This window comes from Bactrocera dorsalis, chromosome 1, assembly GCF_023373825.1.
Source record: "Bactrocera dorsalis isolate Fly_Bdor chromosome 1, ASM2337382v1, whole genome shotgun sequence".
In the NCBI taxonomy this organism is placed as follows: Eukaryota; Metazoa; Arthropoda; class Insecta; order Diptera; family Tephritidae; genus Bactrocera; species Bactrocera dorsalis.
This window is the reverse complement of record NC_064303.1, coordinates 75769640-75792901: the sequence shown is the minus strand read 5'-3', so window position 1 is coordinate 75792901 and position 23262 is coordinate 75769640. Positions and strand designations below refer to the sequence as shown.

Genomic DNA, 23262 nt, shown 5'->3' with positions numbered 1-23262 from the left:
TTCAATCTAGCCACAATGGAAAATGTTATAAAAAACGCCTATTTTGAGGCGCTCTCAAACTGGAATAAATTGGGCATCCCTTTATCCCTGGCATATACTATACATGTAAAATCTTTTGAAATATGTAATAAAATCATGTTTGTATTTGATTAATGTAAATTATATATTTATTTGCTGGGCATTAAAAGTTTTGATATCAATAAGAAAGACCAAGCGGTCGTTCATATTCAAGTATGTATGCATATAAGCAAATTTAAAAGCACCATACGCATAATGTTCGTAAATTTGTCTACACACAACTTTTTATATAAATATCGTTGGTGTCGTAGATCAGCCTTTATTCTCAAAATAACTCATAACGATATTTATAAGGTGCCGAGAGGGGCGTATTTTATATAGAGCTTCGAACATGTTTGTCTATTTTGCATGTTTAATGTATTCTTCACATCCTAGGTAATCAAAAAATATTGTATTTTTGTACCACCTTTCGATAACTTCTTTCAGTGCATCGATAGTGGAACTTTGTTTTCTGAAGGCATATTGCCTTTTTGATAATCCTCCGGCTTTCTGAGTTACAAACTCCAAGCGGTTTCTTATTATGCTTTCGTACAATTTGCCAATTGTATCGAACATGCACAGAGGTCGATACGATGCAGGTTCATCTGCTAGTTTTTCTGGTTTTGGGTTAAAATAAGGAGCTGGGCTTTCCACGGACCAGGGAACACCCCTTCTTTTAACCATGCGTTGGACATTTTAGCGAAAAGAGTGGGCTTTGAAATTATGGCTACCTGTAGAGCTCTGTCTGATATGCCATTGATTCCAGGCGCTTCATGAGCTATGGCCAATAGTTCTTTCTCTCTAACCAGCGGGGGTGATTCATCGTTCAGCGCTAGAAACTCGCTTCTTCACAGATCTTTTCAGAACAGCTTCTTTTTCTTCTAGCGGTAGCTGTCTTTAGAAACTGCTTATGGCTTTTAAATGCTTCTTTGATACGGTTTTCATTTTTGCCACTTTGATTGGGTTGAAGGCGACGTCGGGCTGAGTGACAGAGCTTTCTTAGCGGGGCAATTACTTTATTCCACCAATATACAGGCGTCGCATGCTGCCACCAGTTTCTTTCACTATGCGGATTTTAAGAACGTCAGAATCAATATCTTTTCGAGATAATTATTGGAGGAAGTCTTCAAATTCTGTAATGGACGCTCTGGGACGAACATAGAAGCTTACGAAATTAATCCTTCTATTTGCGTTCATGTAAAACTTTTCTATTTTTGCTTCTTTACAGCAAATGTTTTTCCGTTGCGGGACCATATTGCTGCTTTACCACTTTTATCTGTAATCCAAGTACTTTCCGAACGTTGAGAATTTTCATGATTCTCATTTTTCAATTCCATGTATTTAGGGTAAGTCAAGCTCAGAACTGAGTGTTCCCCTTTTCAGAGCATGCAACTCGGTACATTAATGCATACTTTTGATACATGTCCCGCACTTCCCCAATGTGTGCAAAAAGAAGACCTGCAGTTCGGACTGCAACATGTGGCCTAGATGGAAACATCTATAACAGCGGGCAACAAGGGAGTACTCCCGGAGGTGGTAGATCGAGCACTCGGTGTTTACTTTGCCCAGTTTAAAAGCAGCCTTGGCGTCTTGAGAACGAAAGCATATAAGAGCTATTTGAGTGGCGCTTTTTGTTTTCCGCTTATTTTAAAATTTGTTGGCTCTATCTTTTGAATCCCACACTGTTGTTGTGCGCCACAAATTACACCATCTCTCCAATCATCCCCTCTAGGACGCTCTCGAACGTTTAGTTTTTTAATTCTATTAGTAATTCTCCTTTGAGTATTTCCTGATATACCTTTCGTTTGTGTCCAATTAAGGATGCTCGCTTACGACACTCTGTACTTTCATCCACGTCCATCCATTTCTCGCCTGCGGGCTTAACTCCAGAATGTCTTTCTGAACAATCTTAGTGACCTCACTACCGATGGGGCAGATCCAGGATTCCTATAATTTTCGAAAGTGTAGCATACAATATTGATTATTACAATCCGTATCAGAAAATATTTGAATATTTTAAAAGCCGGATTGCGGATCTGGGATCGTGTGTTAAACATTTAATATTGATCATGCGTTCCACGACATTCTATGTAATTTTATTTTTTTTTTATTTTTCCCAGAAACACATTTGAAAAAATAAAGGATTTTTATCCTTTTTTATTTTCCACATAAAAGATTTAAACAGTTCAATAGCTCAAAACTTGCGCTACATCAGCTACCTACCCGACGGCATTTCGCAATGTGATAAAATAAATTTTTTCAAGAGCTCAAAGCATGCGCTACATCAGCTCGAACCTACCTACCCTACGCCTTTGCGGAAATGATTATGTTATGATAGCAAATGTCCACATACAAATTTGGCAAAGGCAATAGCAATAGATTTGAAACTTGGTATGCGATAAAGTGGCCATACACGACACACAAGTGCGTTCGTGTGCGCATGCGGTTTACTCATGAATGGACTTGTGCGCATACCGATCCATGTTCGCGAAAATGTTGGATTCTTTACGATCGCTTTTTTTTTATAGTAGGAGGAAGCATCGAAAGCCGGAGTGCGGGACTTTAATCCGCTAAACCTAACCTACTCTCACCTCGTGTCTCTCCCACGGGACCCCTGGACAAAGTATTACTTCATGGACAAAGTATTATATATTTGAACATATTTGAAGGATGCAGGTCGCAATTTCATCGAAAACAAAAAATTCAGAGAGATTCATATTTTTTAATAATTTATCTTCTAGTTAAACTAAGAAAATTTCAAAAAAAAAGTGTAAAACTTTACAAATTTTTTTTTAATTTAAAAAAGTGGTTTTTGACGATCCGTGTGCACACATGTGTGTCGCTGTGTGCACACAAAACCTCATTTCTCTCGTGTCGCCGAACAGTGAAGATCGCGGACGAACAATGGCAAGTATTGAGGGGGGGGCCTGCTTTAGAGGCTTCAAAAAATCGATTTTTTTGGAGGGAAAGAAATAATTGATTCAAGGGAAATTTCTAGGCTTTATAGTTATATATTTGAACATCTTTCACACATTTTTATACGAAATCTTTGATATTCTGCCTTTGGGAATGCAGGTCGCATTTTCTATCGAAAACAAAAAATTCAAAGAGATTCATATTTTTTAATAATTTATCTTCTAGTTAAACTAAGAAAATTTCAAAAAAAGTGTAAAACTTTACAATTTTTTTTTTATTTAAAAAAGTGGTTTTTGACCAAAAAAATTGTACTTTGTGTTGTTTAAAAATATGTTCAAACTTGAGTTTTTTTAGTTTAAGTAAAATAATTCCAAAGATAATAAAATTTGCCCCAATTCTATACGACGTTTAGTTTTTCCCATCCTGTCCATCAATTAAGAATAATCGTAAAAATAAAAAACCCAGAAATCGCGCTTCAAAGTTTTCGCTTGTTACCAAAGCGCTCATATATCTGCTTGACGCTCGGTCACTATTTCCCTTCTAGCTTCGATAATATTTCGAATTCCCATCTATAACTTTGTGGACATATTCTTAGACATTTTTTAAAGAGATTTAAGCAAAAGAAAAACCAATTGCTTGAAGTTTCTAATGCAGGCTACCCCATTAATAAAGATTTCGTATCAGAATTTACTGATCTTATAAAAAATGAATTAGCAATTTGGCAAACGAAAAGTGATAAATATAAAAATAAAATTGAGAAAAATAAAAGTTGGAATAACTTATTAACGAAATACAAAGAAATAGATAAAAGTGCTATGTTAGAAATAAATTCTAAGAAATGTTCCGCTTGCCTGTCGCACATCTTTACTGTGTGAAGAACGAACGCAAAATGCATTTGTGTGTCGTGTATGGGGCGAAACGAATTCCCACAGATCGAACGCGCATGCGTGTCGTGTATGGCCTCTTTTAGTAGGCATAATCATACAACTTAGTATGCCATATACTGTATGCCATAAGCAATATGCAGTCTCCACAAACAAGACGTACAGAAATACAGTTAGTATACAAAAAGTTCTTGCCTGTCGAGGCCCAGTATTCTGTAGTGTGATACAGTCGCATGTCTCTAAAATTGTTATTTGAAGTTTTTGTGACTATGACTTGAGACGGTTTTGCAATTCTATACGTGACAGTCACAAAAATTTAAAGCGAACAGGTCTAATCGGCTTTTACATTTCGTTATTTAAAGATGTACAAAAACTTTAATGAAAATAAATTTGTCGAAAACAAATATAAAATCTTCTATAAGAGAGTCAAACAGCATGATTGTAATTAAAAATGGAAATGTATGTTAACTTTGTTTCAAAATATTTATGAAGTTTATTTAATCGAAACTTATTTGTGTTTGAGTTGCTTACAAAATATTAAAAGCGGCAATTGATTAATATCTATGATTATCTCTATAAGTGACTTGCCAGTATATCCAAAATAGCAAAAAGGAGTACTTTTTAGTTTTTGACCTGATAACTATCAGGTGACAAATTGGGACAATGTTTTGTAACTAAAGACTAGAGACTGTTTTGTGAGTAGTTTACCATATATTGTTAGCAATAACCTGTCACTTCAACAGTTTGACAGCGCAGTTTTCATTTCTATGAAAATTTCGAAGAGGCAACATATCCCATTTACACATATGCCGACGGCATTTTCATTTCGGTAATATGAAATTTAGAAGGGCGAGTATTAAGATTCTAGAAGGACACGTCGGCATCAGCGAGAAGTGCGTGGCTATATAAGCCGTGGCAGCGCCAACGTAATCAATCAGTGCTAAGAGTAAACTGCTATAGTGTAGACGAGTTGTGAAATAAAGAGTTGTTGAATTAAATTAAACAGTGTTGATTTTATTTGTCAATCCAGAGATACGAACCTAGTAAAGTGAAACTAGCAAGCAGTAAATTCGTAACAATTGGTGTCAGAAGTGGGATTGTCAAATAATCCAAATTCAAGATGGTTAAATTCGGAGAATTGAGAATTCAGCAATTAAAAAAGGAACTGGAGGAGCGTAATTTGCCGATTAGAGGACAAAAGGCGGATCTGCAGGCACGACTACGTGAAGCAATGGAAGCGGATGGAATTAATGTCGACGAATTCGAATTTGATGGGCCAGAAACTTCTACAAAGGTAGAAGAAAAAGTAGAAGAACAACGAACATCATCAAGTGTGGACATGAACATGCTGTTAGTGGCTATTAAGCAAATGGCAGAGAATGCAGTGCAAACAGAAAATCGTCTGGCACAGCAAATAGCTCAAAATACATCACAAATAGCAGACAATGCAGTGCAAACCGAAAATCGTCTGGCACAGCAAATAGCTGAAAATACATCACAGTTAGAGTCTCGCCTTACACAACAACATCGTTTGGTACAACAGATTACGGAAAATACTACACAACTACAAAAACAAGTGCAAGAGAAATTTTCAAAATTTGAAGACGAGTTAAGCACTTTAAAAAATGACGAAGAAAATTTAAAAGCAGAAGTTCTTCAATTAAGTAATCGTGTGCGAGAAATGCAACTGCATGGCCCTGCACCATCAATAAATAATCAAAGATTGAAGGCACCCACATTCGATGGAAGTATTCCATTTCAAATTTTCAAACTTCAGTTTGAAAAGACAGCAATGGCCAATAACTGGAATGCAGCGGACAAAGTAGCGTCCTTGTTTGTATCATTGAAAGGACCTGCGGCAGAAATCCTTCAGACTATTCCAGACTGTGAACGGGACAACTATGAGGCATTGATGAGTGCGATAGAAAGACTGGTAGAAATGGTAGTGAGCACCGGAAACAAATATACCAGATCGAACTGCAAAATAGGGGTCAGAAGATGAACGAGTCATTGCAAGAGTTCGCAACTGAAATAGAACGACTGGCTCATTTGGCAAATGCAGATGCACCTGTGGATTACATTGAGAGGGTGAAAATTCAATGTTTCATAAATGGAATTCGTGATGTGGACACCAAACGCGCCACATATGCATTGCCAAAAAGAACGTTTGCTGAAACGGTTTCGCACGCCCTCACACAGGAAACAGCTTCCCTACTAAGTAAACCAGCACACAAAGTACAAAGGGTTGAAATGGAACAACCGGCGCTGATGGAAGAAATATTGAAGGCTCTGAAGACAATTGCCCGAAATTGCAATATAAAGGTAAGCCCATCAAAATGGAACATCGAAAGGGGATTCACCACAAAAATGCGGATGCATTATCACGTCGCCCTTGTCCACTGGAATGTAAACATTGCTCCAAATCAGAAGGAAAAGAAGGTATAATCGACGTGCGATTACTGAATATAGAACCTGAAGATGATTGGACTCCTCACCGCATCAGAATCAATCAGCTGGAGGACCCTGATCTTGCAAAGCTGGTAATGGCCAAAGAAAATGGGGTACGACCACCAAAGGAACAAATAAGTAGCAAGAGTCCAACTGCAAAAGCATATTGGGCCCAATGGAACAGCATAAACCTCGTTAATGGATACCTTCATCGTACCTGGGAAAGCGAAGATGGCAAACAGTCTCGTCTGCTGATCATAGTACCGAAGTCCATGATCCCGAAAGTATTGAAAGAATATCACAATGGACCTAGTGGAGGGCACCTTGGAATTACAAAAACTATAGAGAAGATTAAACAACGGTTCTACTGGATCGGTTGTCGAGATTCCATAGCAGAATAGATAAGTAATTGCGTAGAGTGCATGGTAGCTAAAGGTCATAAAGCCAAAAGTCGCGGTAGGCTGCAACAGTACAACGTGGGATCACCATTTGAACGAGTCGCAATGGATGTTGCAGGTCCGTTCCCAACCAGTACGGCCGAAAACAAATATCTACTGGTTGTCAGGGACTATTTCAGTAAATGGCCAGAAGTATATGCCTTACCAAACCAAGAAGCGAAGACAGTAGCCGAAGCGTTTGTAGAAAATTGGATAACAAGGTTCGGAGTGCCCGTCGATTTACACTCAGATCAAGGCAGGAATTTCGAATCTTCCATTTTCCAAGAAGTCTGTACATTATTGGGCATCCACAAGACATGGACAACAGCGTTACACCCACAATCAGATGGGATGGTAGAGAGATTCAACCGAACGCTCGAAGAACATCTGCGGAAAATCGTTGATAAAGACCAACGGAATTGGGACAAGTGCATCCAGATGTTCCTGCTGGCGTATCGTTCAGCGAAGCACGAGACAACTGGTTACACGCCAGCAAATATTATTTTCGGATCTGATCTGCGACTCCCTGCTGATCTTAAGTTTGGAACGAATCCTACAGCTGTAAGAAATGATGGAGATTATTGTTCTGCCTTAATGGAAGAAATGAATGAATTGCAACTAATGGTAAGACAGCATACGCATCTGATGAGCAATAAGATGAAGGACCGGTTCAATCAAGCGGCCAATTCAAAAGGTTTCGAAGAAGGTGATCTGGTCCTGTTGTACAATCCACTTCGAAAGAAAGGCTTGTCCCCGAAACTGCAGACAGCCTGGGAAGGACCCTATATGGTGATGAAACGACTTAATGACGTGGTATACCGCATACAAAGAAATGGAAAAGCACGATGTAAAATGAAAGTAGTACATTTGGAGAGGCTCGCCCCATTTGGTTCAAGGGGATTTGTGCCTAATCGGGACGATTAGGCTTTAGTGGAGGGCAGTGTTACAAAAAGTAGTATTAAGTTTTATTTGTATTGCTATATGCATCCCTGATTATGAACAATAGCTGTAGGTATATGGAATAGCATTTGTCTTGTTGTAGACATCTGGCGCCACGGCTGTCTGCTTGTCGAAACAATAGACATCTGGCGCCGCACTGTCTGCTTGTCTAGTAAACAATTGCTGAGTCTGGCGCCGCGACTGTCTGCTTACGTCTGGCGCCGTATAGCCGTATGTTCTGGTAATTTCCAGACGCGATATTCTAGAAGGACACGTCGGCATCAGCGAGAAGTGCGTGGCTATATAAGCCGTGGCAGCGCCAACGTAATCAATCAGTGCTAAGAGTAAACTGCTATAGTGTAGACGAGTTGTGAAATAAAGAGTTGTTGAATTAAATTAAACAGTGTTGATTTTATTTGTCAATCCAGAGATACGAACCTAACAAAGTAAACTAGCAAGCAGTAAATTCGTAACAGTATTAAATATATCATTTCTTTTGCAAAATAACACCCATTTTTTGGCAACTTTTAAATCGGCCGGAAAACTGAAAAAACTCGTTTTCGATCCTTTAATTGCATAATAATTATTACAACAAGCCACTGCACATTTCATTTTAAAAAATTAATATATTTATGCTTAAAAATTGAAATAAATACAACAGTACACTTTCACTGGTTTTCTTCATTTGAACAATTTCCACTACTTATTGTGGATGTGCCTAAAACTACTTATATCTTTTCTCGCAACAATATTCTAAACATTCCACTGAAATTTTTCCTGCAAAGACGAATGAATTAATATTATTTTGGGAATTTCCAAAAGTGTTAACTTTTCTGTTTACAATTTGTATGCATTTCTATGCTTGTTCTTCTCAACGCAAAACTGCTGTCACGAAATTGTTGCACAATTTATTTGATTTTGTAAGAATTGTCACGAGCTAAACCTACTAACTGTAAACTAGTGTCGTAATCTTGTATTCTATCATTCTTGGATTTGACAGTTATGCAAGACATACACATATCAATTAGTTGGTTGATTGAGTTGGGCTAGAAATTGCCCTTGTCGCTACACACGACACAACTTTTAATACAATTTTGAGGCCAACTTCATTTTGAATATTCACTTCGTTGCTTAAACATGAGCTCGGAAGTTGCTGCTTTTCTTATTACATATGACGCGCTCTCTTCGACAGCCGAAATAAAATGGCGAAATCGTTTGAAATCGCACAACCAACCCAAACACTATTCAACTAACACAACCAACTTCACAAAATATCAAAAAAATTTTGATTTTCATCCAACCAGTTGATTCAACTCATTCAACTGCCCCAAATACGTAGCAATCAGTTGTTCAATTCATTGAAGTTGATACAATAATTGATATGTGTATGCCTTGCTTTAGACATAGATTTTATCCTCACGAGATGCCCCGTAAGTCTATTACTACACGAGGCGACAAAAGTTGCTAATTCTCGGGCGATTCTCTTTTGCTGTCGCCCATTACCTTCACACGAGCAACTTGTGTTGCGCAACTCTGTTCGAGTTTTTTTCTCATTCTCTTTCACTTTACTTTAACCCATTGTCTACTCTTTACTTTAACCCACTGTCGTTTCTTTTTCCTTATGGGTATTTGGGCCACTGTATCACATATATTAATCAGTTCTGACAATTAAGAAATACATTTTATTTATAATTCAAAATAAAAACAAAGATTATATGACAGACTTTCACATACATATGTCACCCTTTTCACTATCGTCTGAATCAATTTGTATGGCTTTCTCCATACATTTCACAATATCTTTAATTAATTCGATTTTTTCGTCATACTCCATTTTCTAAAATATTTAAATTATATTATGTATATTTGTATACATATTTGCAAATTACTTGCCAAAAGATGAAATTAAATTTTTTAAATATATTCAAAATATTAATTTCAAAAAATATACTCAAATGCAACTATGTACTACGAAAGAAAGAACACGAATGCCGAAAAACGTCGCAGCGAACTGCTACGAGTAAGAACACAGAGCGAGTTGCTGAACACTGGAAACTCGGCGCGATTCTCCTCTCCTCGTCGCCCCCTCGCCAATAAACCAAGAGTTGCCGAAACAAAAGTTGCTGCGTGTAATAAGCGAGTAACAAATAATCGTTACCTTACGGGGCATCTCGACAGGATAGAATTTATAGAATACTATCTGCATTGCCGTGCCCATTGCCTGTGGAGACTGCAATGCTCATTGCTTACTAGATATATAGCGGAATTCTGTAACCAGTCTCTAGTCTCTATTTGAAACATTTCGAGGTAAAATTTCAATTTTAGACTAGTTACTATTCACTAAACAGTCTATAGCGTTAGTCTCAAAATATTGAGATCTGGTAGATAGCAGGTCACAAAACTGAATGGAGATCATCATAGATATTAATCGATTGTCGTTTTTTTATATTTTGTAAGCAACTCAAACACGAAAAGGTTAAAAATAAATCAATTTTACATAAATTTCGTAAATATTATGAAACAAAGTAAACATATATTTTTATTTTTATGGATAATGATGTTTTTTAACTATGTTAAAGAAAATTTAATATTTGTTATCGACATATTTACTTTCATTCAAGTACATAAAAAGGAAAAACATCTCTGAATAATGAAATGTAATAGATTTTGTGACTGTCACTTACAGAATAGCAAAATCGTCTCAAGTCTCAAAAATTGTCTCTAACTCAAAATCTCAAATTTAGAGACTTGAGACTGTATCACGTTACAGAATCGCACGGATAGAATACTAACTAGTTTGCCATATATCGTAAGCTATAATCTGTTACTTCAGCATTTTGACAGCGCAGTTTTCATTTCTATCCAACGGCATTTTCATTTAGGTAATATGAAAATTAGAAGAGCGAGTATTAAGACGGTTGTGTTATATTATAAAAATAAAGTACATTTTCAAAATAACATTTTTCCAAAAAATTAATATTTAGTTTAATATTGTTAACTTACAGAAAAATTATGCAAATTGGGTTTGGAACGAGCGAAGTCTTAAATTTAATAAACTTATACAAGCATAAATAAAAATATTATTGCGCATTTTAAATTTATTATTTTAATTGGTAATCAATGGCCCAAAGGAAAGAATCTGTAGATTGGTAAACTCTCTGCACGGTGACATTGACTTCTTCAGCGGATCTCTACAGAACCTCAGAAGGATCGTTAAAAAAGCTTTATTAAAATACTAGCATACGAACTAGGTTACGTGTTTAATTTCTAATTTTATATGTTTAAGCCTGTTGTCTTATTTATAATTATAATTATTATTAGATATATAGTGCCGATTGGCGTTAAATAAATGAAATGAAAATTTATGCCGCAATTATTATATAGTAGTCCAAAAATATGAATTCTTATTTTTCCCAGAAATACATTTGTGAAAAAAAGAATCTTTATCCCTTTTTTATTTTCCACATAAAAGATTTAAGGAGTTCAATAGCTCAGAGCTTGCGCTACATCAGCTACCTACCCTACGGCATTTCGCAAATGATAAAATAAAATTTTCAAGAGCTCAAAGCATGCGCTACATCAGCTCGAACCTACCTAGTCTACGCAAATGATTCTATTATGATAGCAAATGCCCCCACATACAGATTTGGCAATGGCATTGGCAATACGTTTGACAGTTAGTATTGTTACAAAAAGTAGTATTAAGTTTTATTTGTATTGCTATATGCATCCCTGATTATGAACAATAGCTGTAGGTATATGGAATAGCATTTGTCTTGTTGTAGACATCTGGCGCCACGGCTGTCCGCTTGTCGAAACAATAGACATCTGGCGCCGCACTGTCTGCTTGTCTAGTTAAACAATTGCTGAGTCTGGCGCCGCGACTGTCTGCTTGCGTCTGGCGCCGTATAGCCGTATGTTCTGGTAATTTCCAGACGCGATATTCTAGAAGGACACGTCGGCATCAGCGAGAAGTGCGTGGCTATATAAGCCGTGGCAGCGCCAACGTAATCAATCAGTGCTAAGAGTAAACTGCTATAGTGTAGACGAGTTGTGAAATAAAGAGTTGTTGAATTAAATTAAACAGTGTTGATTTTATTTGTCAATCCAGAGATACGAACCTAATAAAGTAAACTAGCAAGAGTAAATTCGTAACAATTGGTGTCAGAAGTGGGATTGTCAAATAATCCAAATTCAAGATGGTTAAATTCGGGGAATTGAGAATTCAGCAATTAAAAAAGGAACTGGAGGAGCGTAATTTGCCGATAAGTGGGCAAAAGGCGGATCTGCAGGCACGATTACGTAAAGCAATGGAAGCGGATGGAATTAATGTGGACGAGTTCGAATTTGATGGGCCAGAAACTTCTACAAAGGTAGAAGAAAAAGTAGAAGAACAACGCACATCATCGAGTGTGGACATGAACATGCTGTTAGTGGCTATACAGAAAATAGCTGAAAATACAGAAAATGCAGTGCAAACAGGAAATCGTCTGGCACAGCAAATAGCTGAAAATGCAGAAAAGGCAGTGCAAACAGAAAATCGTCTGGCACAGCAAATAGCCGAGAATGTAGTGCAAACAGAAAATCGTCTGGCACAGCAAATAACGCAAATAGTTGAAAATACATCACAGTTAGAGTCTCGCCTTGCACAACAAATGACTGAAAATAATACGCAGTTAGAAAAGCGTTTGGTACAACAGATTACAGAAAATAATACACAAGTGCAAGAGAAATTTTCAAAATTTGAAGACGAATTAAGCACAATAAAAAATGACGAAGAAAATTTAAGATCAGAATTTCTTCAACTGAGTAATCGTATGCGAGAACTGCAACTGCGTGGCCCTGCACCATCAACAAATAATCCAAGACTGAAGGCACCCACATTCGATGGAAGTATTCCATTTCAAATTTTCAAACTTCAGTTTGAAAAGACAGCAGTGGCCAATAACTGGAATGCAGTGGACAAAGTGGCGTCCTTGTTTGTATCATTGAAAGGACCTGCGGCAGAAATCCTTCAGACTATTCCAGACTGTGAACGGGACAACTATGAGGCATTGATGAGTGCGATAGAAAGACGATATGGTAGTGAGCACCGGAAACAAATATACCAGATCGAACTGCAAAATAGAGGTCAGAAAAAGAACGAGTCATTGCAAGAGTTCGCAACTGAAATAGAACGACTGGCTCATTTGGCAAATGCAGATGCACCTGTGGATTACATTGAGAGGGTAAAAATTCAATGTTTCATAAATGGAATTCGTGATGTGGACACCAAACGCGCCACATATGCATTGCCAAAAAGAACGTTTGCTGAAACGGTTTCGCACGCCCTCACACAGGAAACAGCTTCCCTACTAAGTAAACCAGCACACAAAGTACAAAGAGTCGAAATGAAACAACCGGCGCTGATGGAAGAAATATTGAAGACTCTGAAAACAATTGCTGCACAGCGAGTAAATACAACAGGCAGATGTTTCAACTGTAGAAAAGCGGGTCACTTTGCCCGAAATTGCAAGATAAAAGTAAACCCATCAAAATGGAAACAACCAACAGAACACCGAAAGAGGATTCACCACAAAAATGCGGATGCATTATCACATCGCCCTTGTCCACTGCAATTTAAACATTGCTCCAAATCAGAAGGAAAAGAAGGTATAATCGACGTGCGATTACTGAATATAGAACCTGAAGATGATTGGACTCCTCACCGCATCAGAATCAATCAGCTGAAGGACCCTGATCTTGCAAAGCTGGTAATGGCCAAAGAAAATGGGGTACGACCACCAAAGGAGCAAATAAGTAGCGAGAGTCCAACTGCAAAAGCATATTGGGCCCAATGGAACAGCATAAACCTCGTTAATGGATACCTTCATCGTACCTGGGAAAGCGAAGATGGCAAACAGTCTCGTCTGCTGATCATAGTACCGAAGTCCATGATCCCGAAAGTATTGAAAGAATATCACAATGGACCTAGTGGAGGGCACCTTGGAATTACAAAAACTATAGAGAAGATTAAACAACGGTTCTACTGGATCGGTTGTCGAGATTCCATAGCAGAATGGATAAGTAATTGCGTAGAGTGCATGGCAGCTAAAGGTCCTAAAGCCAAAAGTCGCGGTAGGCTACAACAGTACAACGTGGGATCACCATTTGAACGAGTCGCAATGGATGTTGCAGGTCCGTTCCCAACCAGTACGGCCGGAAACAAATATCTACTGGTTGTCATGGACTATTTCAGTAAATGGCCAGAAGTATATGCCTTACCAAACCAAGAAGCGAAGACAGTAGCCGAAGCGTTTGTAGAAAATTGGATAACAAGGTTCGGAGTGCCCGTCGAATTACACTCAGATCAAGGCAGGAATTTCGAATCTTCCATTTTCCAAGAAGTCTGTACATTATTGGGCATCCACAAGACACGGACAACAGCGTTACACCCACAATCAGATGGGATGGTAGAGAGATTCAACCGAACGCTCGAAGAACATCTGCGGAAAATCGTTGATAAAGACCAACGGAATTGGGACAAGTGCATCCAGATGTTCCTGCTGGCGTATCGTTCAGCGAAGCACGAGACAACTGGTTACACGCCGGCAAAGATTATTTTCGGATCTGATCTGCGACTCCCTGCTGATCTTAAGTTTGGAACGAATCCTACAGCTGTAAGAAATGATGGAGATTATTGTTCTGCCTTAAAGGAAGAAATGAATGAATTGCATCTAATGGTAAGACAGCATACGCATCTGATGAGCAATAAGATGAAGGACCGGTTCGATCAAGCGGCAAATTCAAAAGGTTTTGAAGAAGGTGATCTGGTCCTGTTGTACAATCCACTTCGAAAGAAAGGCTTGTCCCCGAAACTACAGACAGCCTGGGAAGGACCCTATATGGTGATGAAACGACTTAATGACGTGGTATACCGCATACAAAGAAATGGAAAAGCACGATGTAAAATGAAAGTAGTACATTTGGAGAGGCTCGCCCCATTTGGTTCAAGAGGATTTGTGCCTAATCGGGACGATTAGGCTTTAGTGGAGGGCAGTGTTACAAAAAGTAGTATTAAGTTTTATTTGTATTGCTATATGCATCCCTGATTATGAACAATAGCTGTAGGTATATGGAATAGCATTTGTCTTGTTGTAGACATCTGGCGCCACGGCTGTCCGCTTGTCGAAACAATAGACATCTGGCGCCGCACTGTCTGCTTGTCTAGTTAAACAATTGCTGAGTCTGGCGCCGCGACTGTCTGCTTGCGTCTGGCGCCGTATAGCCGTATGTTCTGGTAATTTCCAGACGCGATATTCTAGAAGGACACGTCGGCATCAGCGAGAAGTGCGTGGCTATATAAGCCGTGGCAGCGCCAACGTAATCAATCAGTGCTAAGAGTAAACTGCTATAGTGTAGACGAGTTGTGAAATAAAGAGTTGTTGAATTAAATTAAACAGTGTTAATTTTATTTGTCAATCCAGAGATACGAACCTAATAAAGTAAACTAGCAAGAGTAAATTCGTAACAGTATTCTATAAATTCTATCATGGATAATATGATACGAGATTCTTTGATTCGAGAGAGAGTTGTCAAAACTCGCATTTTTTATAACATTTGCCAATGATACTACTGCTGAAAAATATTAGATTGAATATGTAATAAATTAAACAAAACGCTAAATTAAACACTTAAAATGCATACATATATAAATGTTAAAATTCAAAATCATTAATTAATTTACATAAACATTTATTTTTCCAAAATATGTTCGCACAGTTCAAGGAAATTTCGTTTCACACTAATTTCGTCAAGTAATTAAAACGGTTTACTTCTGGCATCCCGCCTTTTCTGAAATCAACTGATCGAAATTCCCTGATCTCCTTCGCTGTCAAATATCGGTATGTGCGATTTATTCGTGTATGGGCTTCTAATCCAAGTTCGCGAAAATGCAATTTTATACGATCGGTCTGCACACATGTATGTCGTGTATGGCGCTGTGTGCACACAAAATCTCATTTTTCTCGTGTCCCCGAATAGGAAAGATCGAGGGCTAACAATTTTCCGGTTCCGTTCACTATTTAAAGAACGAACGTAAAAAGGATTTGAATGTCGTGTATGGCGAAAAGATTTCATACCGATCGAACGCACATGTGTGTCGTGTACGGCCATTTTTGTACATATTTTACAAAATAACCAAAAGAAATAAAGAAAACAGGTAGTACCTCCTCGCAGGAAATAAATAACACTTTATTAGTTTTTCGCATAAAATTCACTTGTGTATTGGCAGTCTTGGACCGCGTTATGTTAAATAAATGTGCATAAGCGAATTAGTGAAGTCTTAGTTGACATATAATATAAGTGTAAAGTTATTAGTTTTTCATGTTATTGTGTGAACAAAAAGAATTGAACAAAACTTAAATATTGAATAAAAATTATTTTTACATTATTTAACAAATATGTAAAAATGAATTAGGGCTGGGATTTAGAATAGCATCCCCGGATTTCGGGAATAAAATGGGTATGGAAAGGTGACGTTCTCCAGGTTACGAAAATATAAATATATACTTGCCGCTGACTTATAGTTTTAAAGATATTTCCATTTAAAATTGAAAAACTGGCAACTTTTACCTTGATAATTTGTGTATTGTGAATAACTTTTTCACGTGAAAACAATTTTATCCCCGAAATCCGGAGATGGTATTCTAAATTTTACCCTGAGTTAGTAAATTGTTAGTGGATATAAATGTAAAAATTTCTTAAATTGAGATTTTAAATTAGAGACGATTTTTGTCACTTGAGACACTTTTGAAATTCAGTTCGTGACAGTCACAAAAATCATTCAGTTAAAATTGTTTCAGAATATTTACGCAATTTATGTGAAATTGATTTATTTTTGAATATCTACATACAATCGATTAATATCTATGGTGGTCTCTATTCAGAATATTCAAAATGGAAAACAAGATTTCTTTTTAATTTTGTGACCTGCTAACTATCACATATATATTTGAAATAATATTTTGTGACTAAAGACTAGAGATTATTATTAATAGCAACTAGTCACATATTGAGACTTTACCTCTAAATTCGACTAGACTAGACTAACTAGAGACTGCTTACAGAAATTCAATGTCAGAATTAGATGGCATCACCATGTTTTTCCAAGGTAAGGAAACATGCATTGGAAAAATGCTTCCAACACAATTTTCATTTTCCAAAATCGTTTGGAAGGTTAATGCAAATGGCGGTTGTTATTGTGGTCGAAAATTTTAGTGAACGAATATTTTTATAAAACCGTGTGCGAATTCATTAATTAATTAAACATTGATGGTTAAATTTAAAAAAAGAGTGTTATTGTATTTAGGATATTTATATTGTGAGAAGATATGATTATGGTATAAACGACTTGTCGTTTACCAAAGTGATGCTCGTCCATTCATTCGTTAATACGTCGGTTCTGCCTGCATTTGTGTCTAAAATGTTGATACAAGTTTATGAGCATGTTAAATATTGGGCATAGCTCACAGAAAAACGGCAGTGTACTGTCTTTATATAAACAATTATCCTACTAAAATGACAAATAATTAAAGATCAAGTGCTAGGTTTATGAATAAATAAGAAAGTATCAAGATTAGTAAGCAATAAAATTGTGGCAAAAATTATAAACGAGAACGCTTCATAGTGACACCCCATGTAAGGCGGCGCCATTGATAAATGGTGGTGTGGCAATTCCTTGATATCTGCTGGAAGACGTAAACCAACGTGGAGGAAGTAAAAAAAATACATTATAAAAAAGTTGCAGTCATATAAAAGAATATTATTTCCGTGCGTTTTACGCTTGTTGTAAATAGTAATACATTCTTGTATATACTTCGATGTAAAAAATAATAAGTACATATGTACTTACAAATGAGCTATAAAAACTTTTGGATTACATGTACATGCCTCTGTAATGCAATACCCTGCACCGTTTACCTATATGGGATAATGTTTCATTTTGTTCAAAAACAAAATGATACGGCTTGTTTATAAATATAACGGTTAATTGGAGATGTAAATTAACGAAAATGTTAAAAAAAACAATAATTTACTGTTTAAATAGAAAGCCAAATGCCTAGAAAAAAATGTGTGAGTAAGAGTCATGCTTTAAGAAAAGCGAACATTTTCTTATTCGTTGTAAAGTTTTGTTCAAAGCAACTACAAATAATAATTGAAGTGATATACTCATAAGTGAAAGGATTCCGAATACATAAAGAAACAAGTTGTACACTTTACCCTTAACATAATAGATGTTATATTGCAATTATTACTCAATCTTAATTGTTAAACCTCTGCCTGGTGTAATTCTCGTGTAATGATATGCAACTTAAACAGGTGAGAATATATTTTGTAGAACTTGCTACGTTATATATAGTCTTGTATATATTAATGCTAATAACAATTACCATATGATTAATTTGAAACATATACATAGGTATCTAAAATACAAATGGCAGCACTTCCTTTTTTGCTATTGCATGTTTTGTGCGTTATCTGGTCTCTGCTTTTCTTCAAATTCGTTACATACGGTAACTTGAGTACATATGTTTTCTCCCTTCTGTAGTCTATTTTACGAACTAAATTTGTCAAAGAACCATAACTAAAATGGCGGACTTAGTAATAGTAAACGAAAACGCTTATTTTCCAGTGCTTCAACTTTCCAATGAAATAAAAATACTTATGCTGCTAAAGCTAATATCGTTTTCTATGTTATTTTTTTTTTTATTTTTTATTTTGAGTACTATTTATTTTTGTGATCTTCGAATTTTATTTTGAATAGTTTTCTTTTTAAATTTCTACACTATTCATATGTACCAAAATGGTATCGTTGTGTGGAACAATTGGAATATTGGAAATAAGAAAGTGGATACTAGAATGAGCAATCGAAAAAAGTTGAATGTCAAACTAGTATTTTCATCTCGTCTGCATTTACGAAAATCAGAGATGATGAAAATATTACCATACAAATGAGACATAGTATTTATTATGATCAAAACATGTTGTACCTTCCTATATAGATACATTCCTATAACCATTATCATTATTTTATTAAATAGTATTTTTTCCCTGAACACTAGTTAAAAAATTAAAAGAACATATTCCTAATATCATAATTTTAAAAAGATTCAAACAAATTGTATATACAAATAGATAAAAAAAATACTTTCAAGTACAAAAACAGAAAATGTTTGATTATCTTTTTACACGTTTACGCACATACAGCTTATTACGTAAAAAATAATGCTCAAATATAATATAGTGAAAGCTTTTTTCCATTTGCATTCTAATTACTTTGGTAAATTTTTTAAATCCTGTGGACTGGGGCGAAGAATGAAAAGAAATTTGTTGTGAATTTCATCATTCATAAAAATACGTAAATATATTTGATCAATACAGTTTCTAAAATAGTGAAACCCAAAATTAAATTTGGTAATAAATGTGAAATATATTTAATAACTTTGCGAGGTATATAATTTTGTAAATTACTTTAAAAATATATATATATTCAGAATGTGTCTACATAATTTAGACTTTAGAAACAACAATCATTACATAATGTAGCTGGATAATTCGTGTATCTGTGTACGTACATACATATATATGTACATATAGCCCTTGTCCAGTCAGTTTGTTTTTAGGTCTTACAGTTAAATATGACATACTTAAATTTTCTCCTCAAAAGGGTTGAACAACCGAAATGAAAGTGGTATATTTTTTATATGGTTCATAAAAAGGTTGAATATTTTTCACCTACTGCAACTTAAACTCCGAAAGTTTTTAGCTTATTTTATGATGCCTTGCATCTGCATAGCATGGGCCTATCCTCTTGTCCAATTTGCCGGTTTTGCGATAAGGAGCCTGAAACGCTGATCGACTGCACAGCAGTCTGTACACCAAGAATTAGGGCCTTGGATTGATATTTCCGGTTAGGGATTACATTGCCTCACTAGCACCCGGCAAGCTATTGGATTTCATTCATGCGCTGGGGCTAAGTGAGTCAATGTGAATCAGGAGAGGACACAATACACCAAAGGACGCGGTGCATTCCTCATCTTTCAAATCAATCAACCAATAATGCCTTATGCATTTTCAGTTTTCAATCTTATTAACAAGGCCAATTTAGCTGAGAAATTATGATTTTTATTATAACATAATGTTTTCTTTAATTCGAATATTTAAAATAAATATTTATTCATCCCTCTTCACTCGGACTTAAATATGCACAGCTGTGTTCATTGAAACAGCACGATAGCAGAAGCGATATTTTTTGTCATATTTAAATATAAGGTAAAAATCCCATTCCGCCGCGATATAAAGGTAACGTTGGAAAGACGAAGTCCTCCTGTTTAAAAAATATGCAGGGTTATAGGTACCGCAAACTTAGTTTAATGTTAAAAAATGACAAAAATTACAACATTTCAACAAGATATTTCATTAATTTAACTGTAAACATTTAAACAGATCCACATTTTACATTTTTTGCGAGTTTTTTAGTTAGGAAATCTATATATATTTTAAAAATTACTTTTATATCCGTTGTGGACATCATATATGTATGTGCTAACAATTATTAGGAAATGAGGCGCTGTATTATGATAATTATGTAAATAATTATATTTTTTATTTAGCAATTTTAGTTCCAATAAATTTTATTTCAAAATAAATTGAGTATTAACAATTATTCAATGCATATGGATATTTTCTTGTATAAATTTAATAAACAAATAAGTAATATATAATAATATTACGTAATAAAGTGCTAAATGGAATATAGAGGTAGGAAAAATCGATTTGATTTGCTTAATATTGTGATTTTTTTATAGTCTTGCAACATAAGGTTACATAGCTATTATATTATTATATAGTTTATTCACCTAACGGTGTCACCTCAAAATAGTGGAATGTCTGTATGTGCAAGCGATAACTTGAATAAAATTAAGGGCACAGTTCCGATTTCTTTGGCGCCGCGATTTGAAGGTACCGTTGGAAAGAGGAAGTCCTCCTGATTAAAAAACATAGGGTCCGCAAACGCTTAGTTTAGGAGATATTCGGCCTTTAAGTTCGAAAATTCGCCAAATTGGACCATTTCAAGAAGCTATTTCACCACATTAAACACAAATTAATTAAATTACACTATAATCTTTTAAATGAATCCACTTTTTACACTTTTAGCAGGTTTTTTAACTAAAAAATCTTTATTTTAAAAATTACATTTTACACTCGTTTGAACTTCATTTGTTTACCAAAAAATACGACGAAATGGAGCGCTGCCATGTGATGATAAGGCAATTCGCTGAAATTCCTCTTTTTCGCAAAATTTCCTTTATTCATGCATATGGATATTTTCTTTTTTAAATTTATTAAGTAAATACAGTATACTCTCGAAAAGTAAATTCTCAGAAAGTAAATAATCGCGGAAAAGTAAATCACCTTTAAGATTACACATGCACCTCGAAAAAGTAAATATTTTAATTTACTTTTCAGAGAGTGAGACAAAAATTCGAAACGAAGCAAGCAGCGTTTTTTACGATGTTGCAAAAACACTTACTCTCTTGTTTATCGCGTCTGTTTAGTAAATAAACTTTGAGATATGTACATATATAAATGGTCAGAAAATATATTGCACAAAAAAAAAAAATAATAATATTCAAAATGTTTTCTCTTCATAATAAATACATATGTTTTTCATGTAAATCCATATGTTTTATTGAAGCAAATAAATGAATGAATTTTTTAAGTTTAAAAATGTATTTAATATTATAAAAACAGATAATTTATGTATATATTTGGAAAAGTAAATTATTCGAAAAAGTAAATTACCCAGAATACCAATCGATTTACTTTTCGAGAGTATACTGTAAGTAATATTATATACATGTATTAGCAATATTATATAATAATATTATATATACACATGTATGTATAAGTAATATATAATAATATTTCGTAATAAAGTGTAAAGTATATAGTACAGTTCGAAAACTCAAATTTTCTTTCAATATGAGTGCATGATAACCGAAAAATATAACCACTTCATACCCAAAACTCATATTTCAAATATAATAATATATATATCGTCGTCTAAAATACAAACCAATGTATCATCAAACCTAAATGGAAATCGCTGATAGATATAATAACCAAAATTTACCATTTTATAACGAAAACTTAAATTTTGAGTGCATGATAACCATAAATTATAACCACTTTTTAACAAAATGTCAATATATTTTTTTTTATTTTCAACGCAGAAAGGGGTACTACGCGAAAGTACTTCAGTCACCCCGGGTATTCGCTCGGCCAGGGTTATTTTTTAGAGCACGGCCGAAGGCCGCCAACACAGAAAGGAGTACTACGCGAAAGTACTTCAGTCACCCCGGGTATTCGCTCGTAATATTATAATATTATCACACGATTTTATCCTCACAAGCTTTGACTTCATACCGGATCAGCTGGATCATGGAGTCGCCATATCGAACTCCGGTGGCTCCTTCTCTGCACATATACCGACGAGGGAGGTTTGGCAGGGAAGAAGTCGCTGGAGGAGAGGGGGAGTTTACTAGCTTCTTTACGGATGGGTCGAAGCTTGGGGGGAAGGTCGGTGGAGGGGTCTACTGTCGGGAGCTCTCCATAAAATCCAGCTTCAGACTTCCCGACTATTGCAGCGTTTTCCAGGCTGAGGTTGCAGCCATCAAGGCAGCAGCAGACATGCTGCTCAAAAGAGTGTCTACCTTCAGGGAAGTGACCATTCACTCAGATAGCAGAGCGGCGATACTTGCCTTGAACGCGTTCACAGTGCGTTCAAGGTTGGTCGAAGAGTGTCTGGCGTCACTGTCTCTGGCTGCAAGTGGTTCTATTATAAGACTGGTGTGCGTGCCGGGCCACAGCGGAATCGTAGGTAACTGCAAGGCTGATGAGCTGGCACGGAAAGGCACCCTAGAATCGCTATCGGTAGAATGGGAACGGGTAGGTGCTCCTGCATCCTCCTGTTCTTACTACTGGATGGTACCTGTGCGGTCGCAAAAAAATTCTTCACTTCTGGTTTTTAAGGTGTGGCAACGCTGGTTTTCCTCGTAAATATAAACACTCTAAACTTTTCGGCCATAAATTTGATAAGTGATTTTAAATGACTAAATTTGGCTGAAAAATTCCAAAATAAAAGTGAAAAGTGAACTTATTTCAATATTAAGAGTGTATATTTAAATATAGTGAGTGAAAAACTTGAAAATATTCTGTGAAACATGGAGAAATAACACGTGTTCTTAGGGCAATTTTTGAATTTTTAAACGTGAATATTTTTAAAAATATTAGCTTTTTTTTACATAATTTTTGGATATTCCTCCTCTGGAGAAGCCCCCTATCCGTACATACTCCATTTATACGGAAATTCGGTTTTTTTACCCCTCCGCCAAAGTAATCGGAATCGTGCCAAATTAAGATATCTGGATGAAAGTAGGTACATACATGTTTTTCTTGGTCGTAATCCGAACACTGCCACGCTCTTAAAATACTATTAAACGAAAACGAATAAAAAGTTATATCTAAGCACTAAATTA

The 23262-nt window shown here is 35.8% G+C and overlaps 3 protein-coding genes across 9 annotated transcripts in view; 2 read left to right on the top strand and 1 right to left on the bottom strand.

Moving 5' to 3' along the window:
• Positions 1 to 6170, top strand: part of LOC125777008 (putative leucine-rich repeat-containing protein DDB_G0290503) — a 71022-nt gene extending 64852 nt beyond the window's left edge. The window contains exon 2 of the mRNA XM_049450746.1: positions 5152 to 6170. Within this exon, the coding sequence (XP_049306703.1) occupies positions 5152 to 5859 (708 nt within the window). The 3' untranslated portion in view covers positions 5860 to 6170. The remainder of the gene's footprint in view (positions 1 to 5151) is intronic.
• Positions 1 to 23262, bottom strand: part of LOC125776748 (uncharacterized) — a 251208-nt gene that overhangs the window by 80023 nt on the left and 147923 nt on the right. The gene's annotated exons all lie outside the window — the stretch shown is intronic.
• The window catches only part of LOC105222700 (probable serine/threonine-protein kinase DDB_G0282963), an 84121-nt gene continuing 77732 nt past the window's right edge, over positions 16874 to 23262 (top strand). For all 7 annotated transcript variants that reach the window (XR_007421841.1, XR_007421837.1, XR_007421835.1 and 4 more), the window contains exon 1: positions 16874 to 18040. Coding sequence is in view for 4 of the 7 variants with exons in the window: in XM_049449665.1 (XP_049305622.1) it covers positions 18026 to 18040 (15 nt within the window). In the remaining 3 variants the exon portion in view is untranslated. The remainder of the gene's footprint in view (positions 18041 to 23262) is intronic.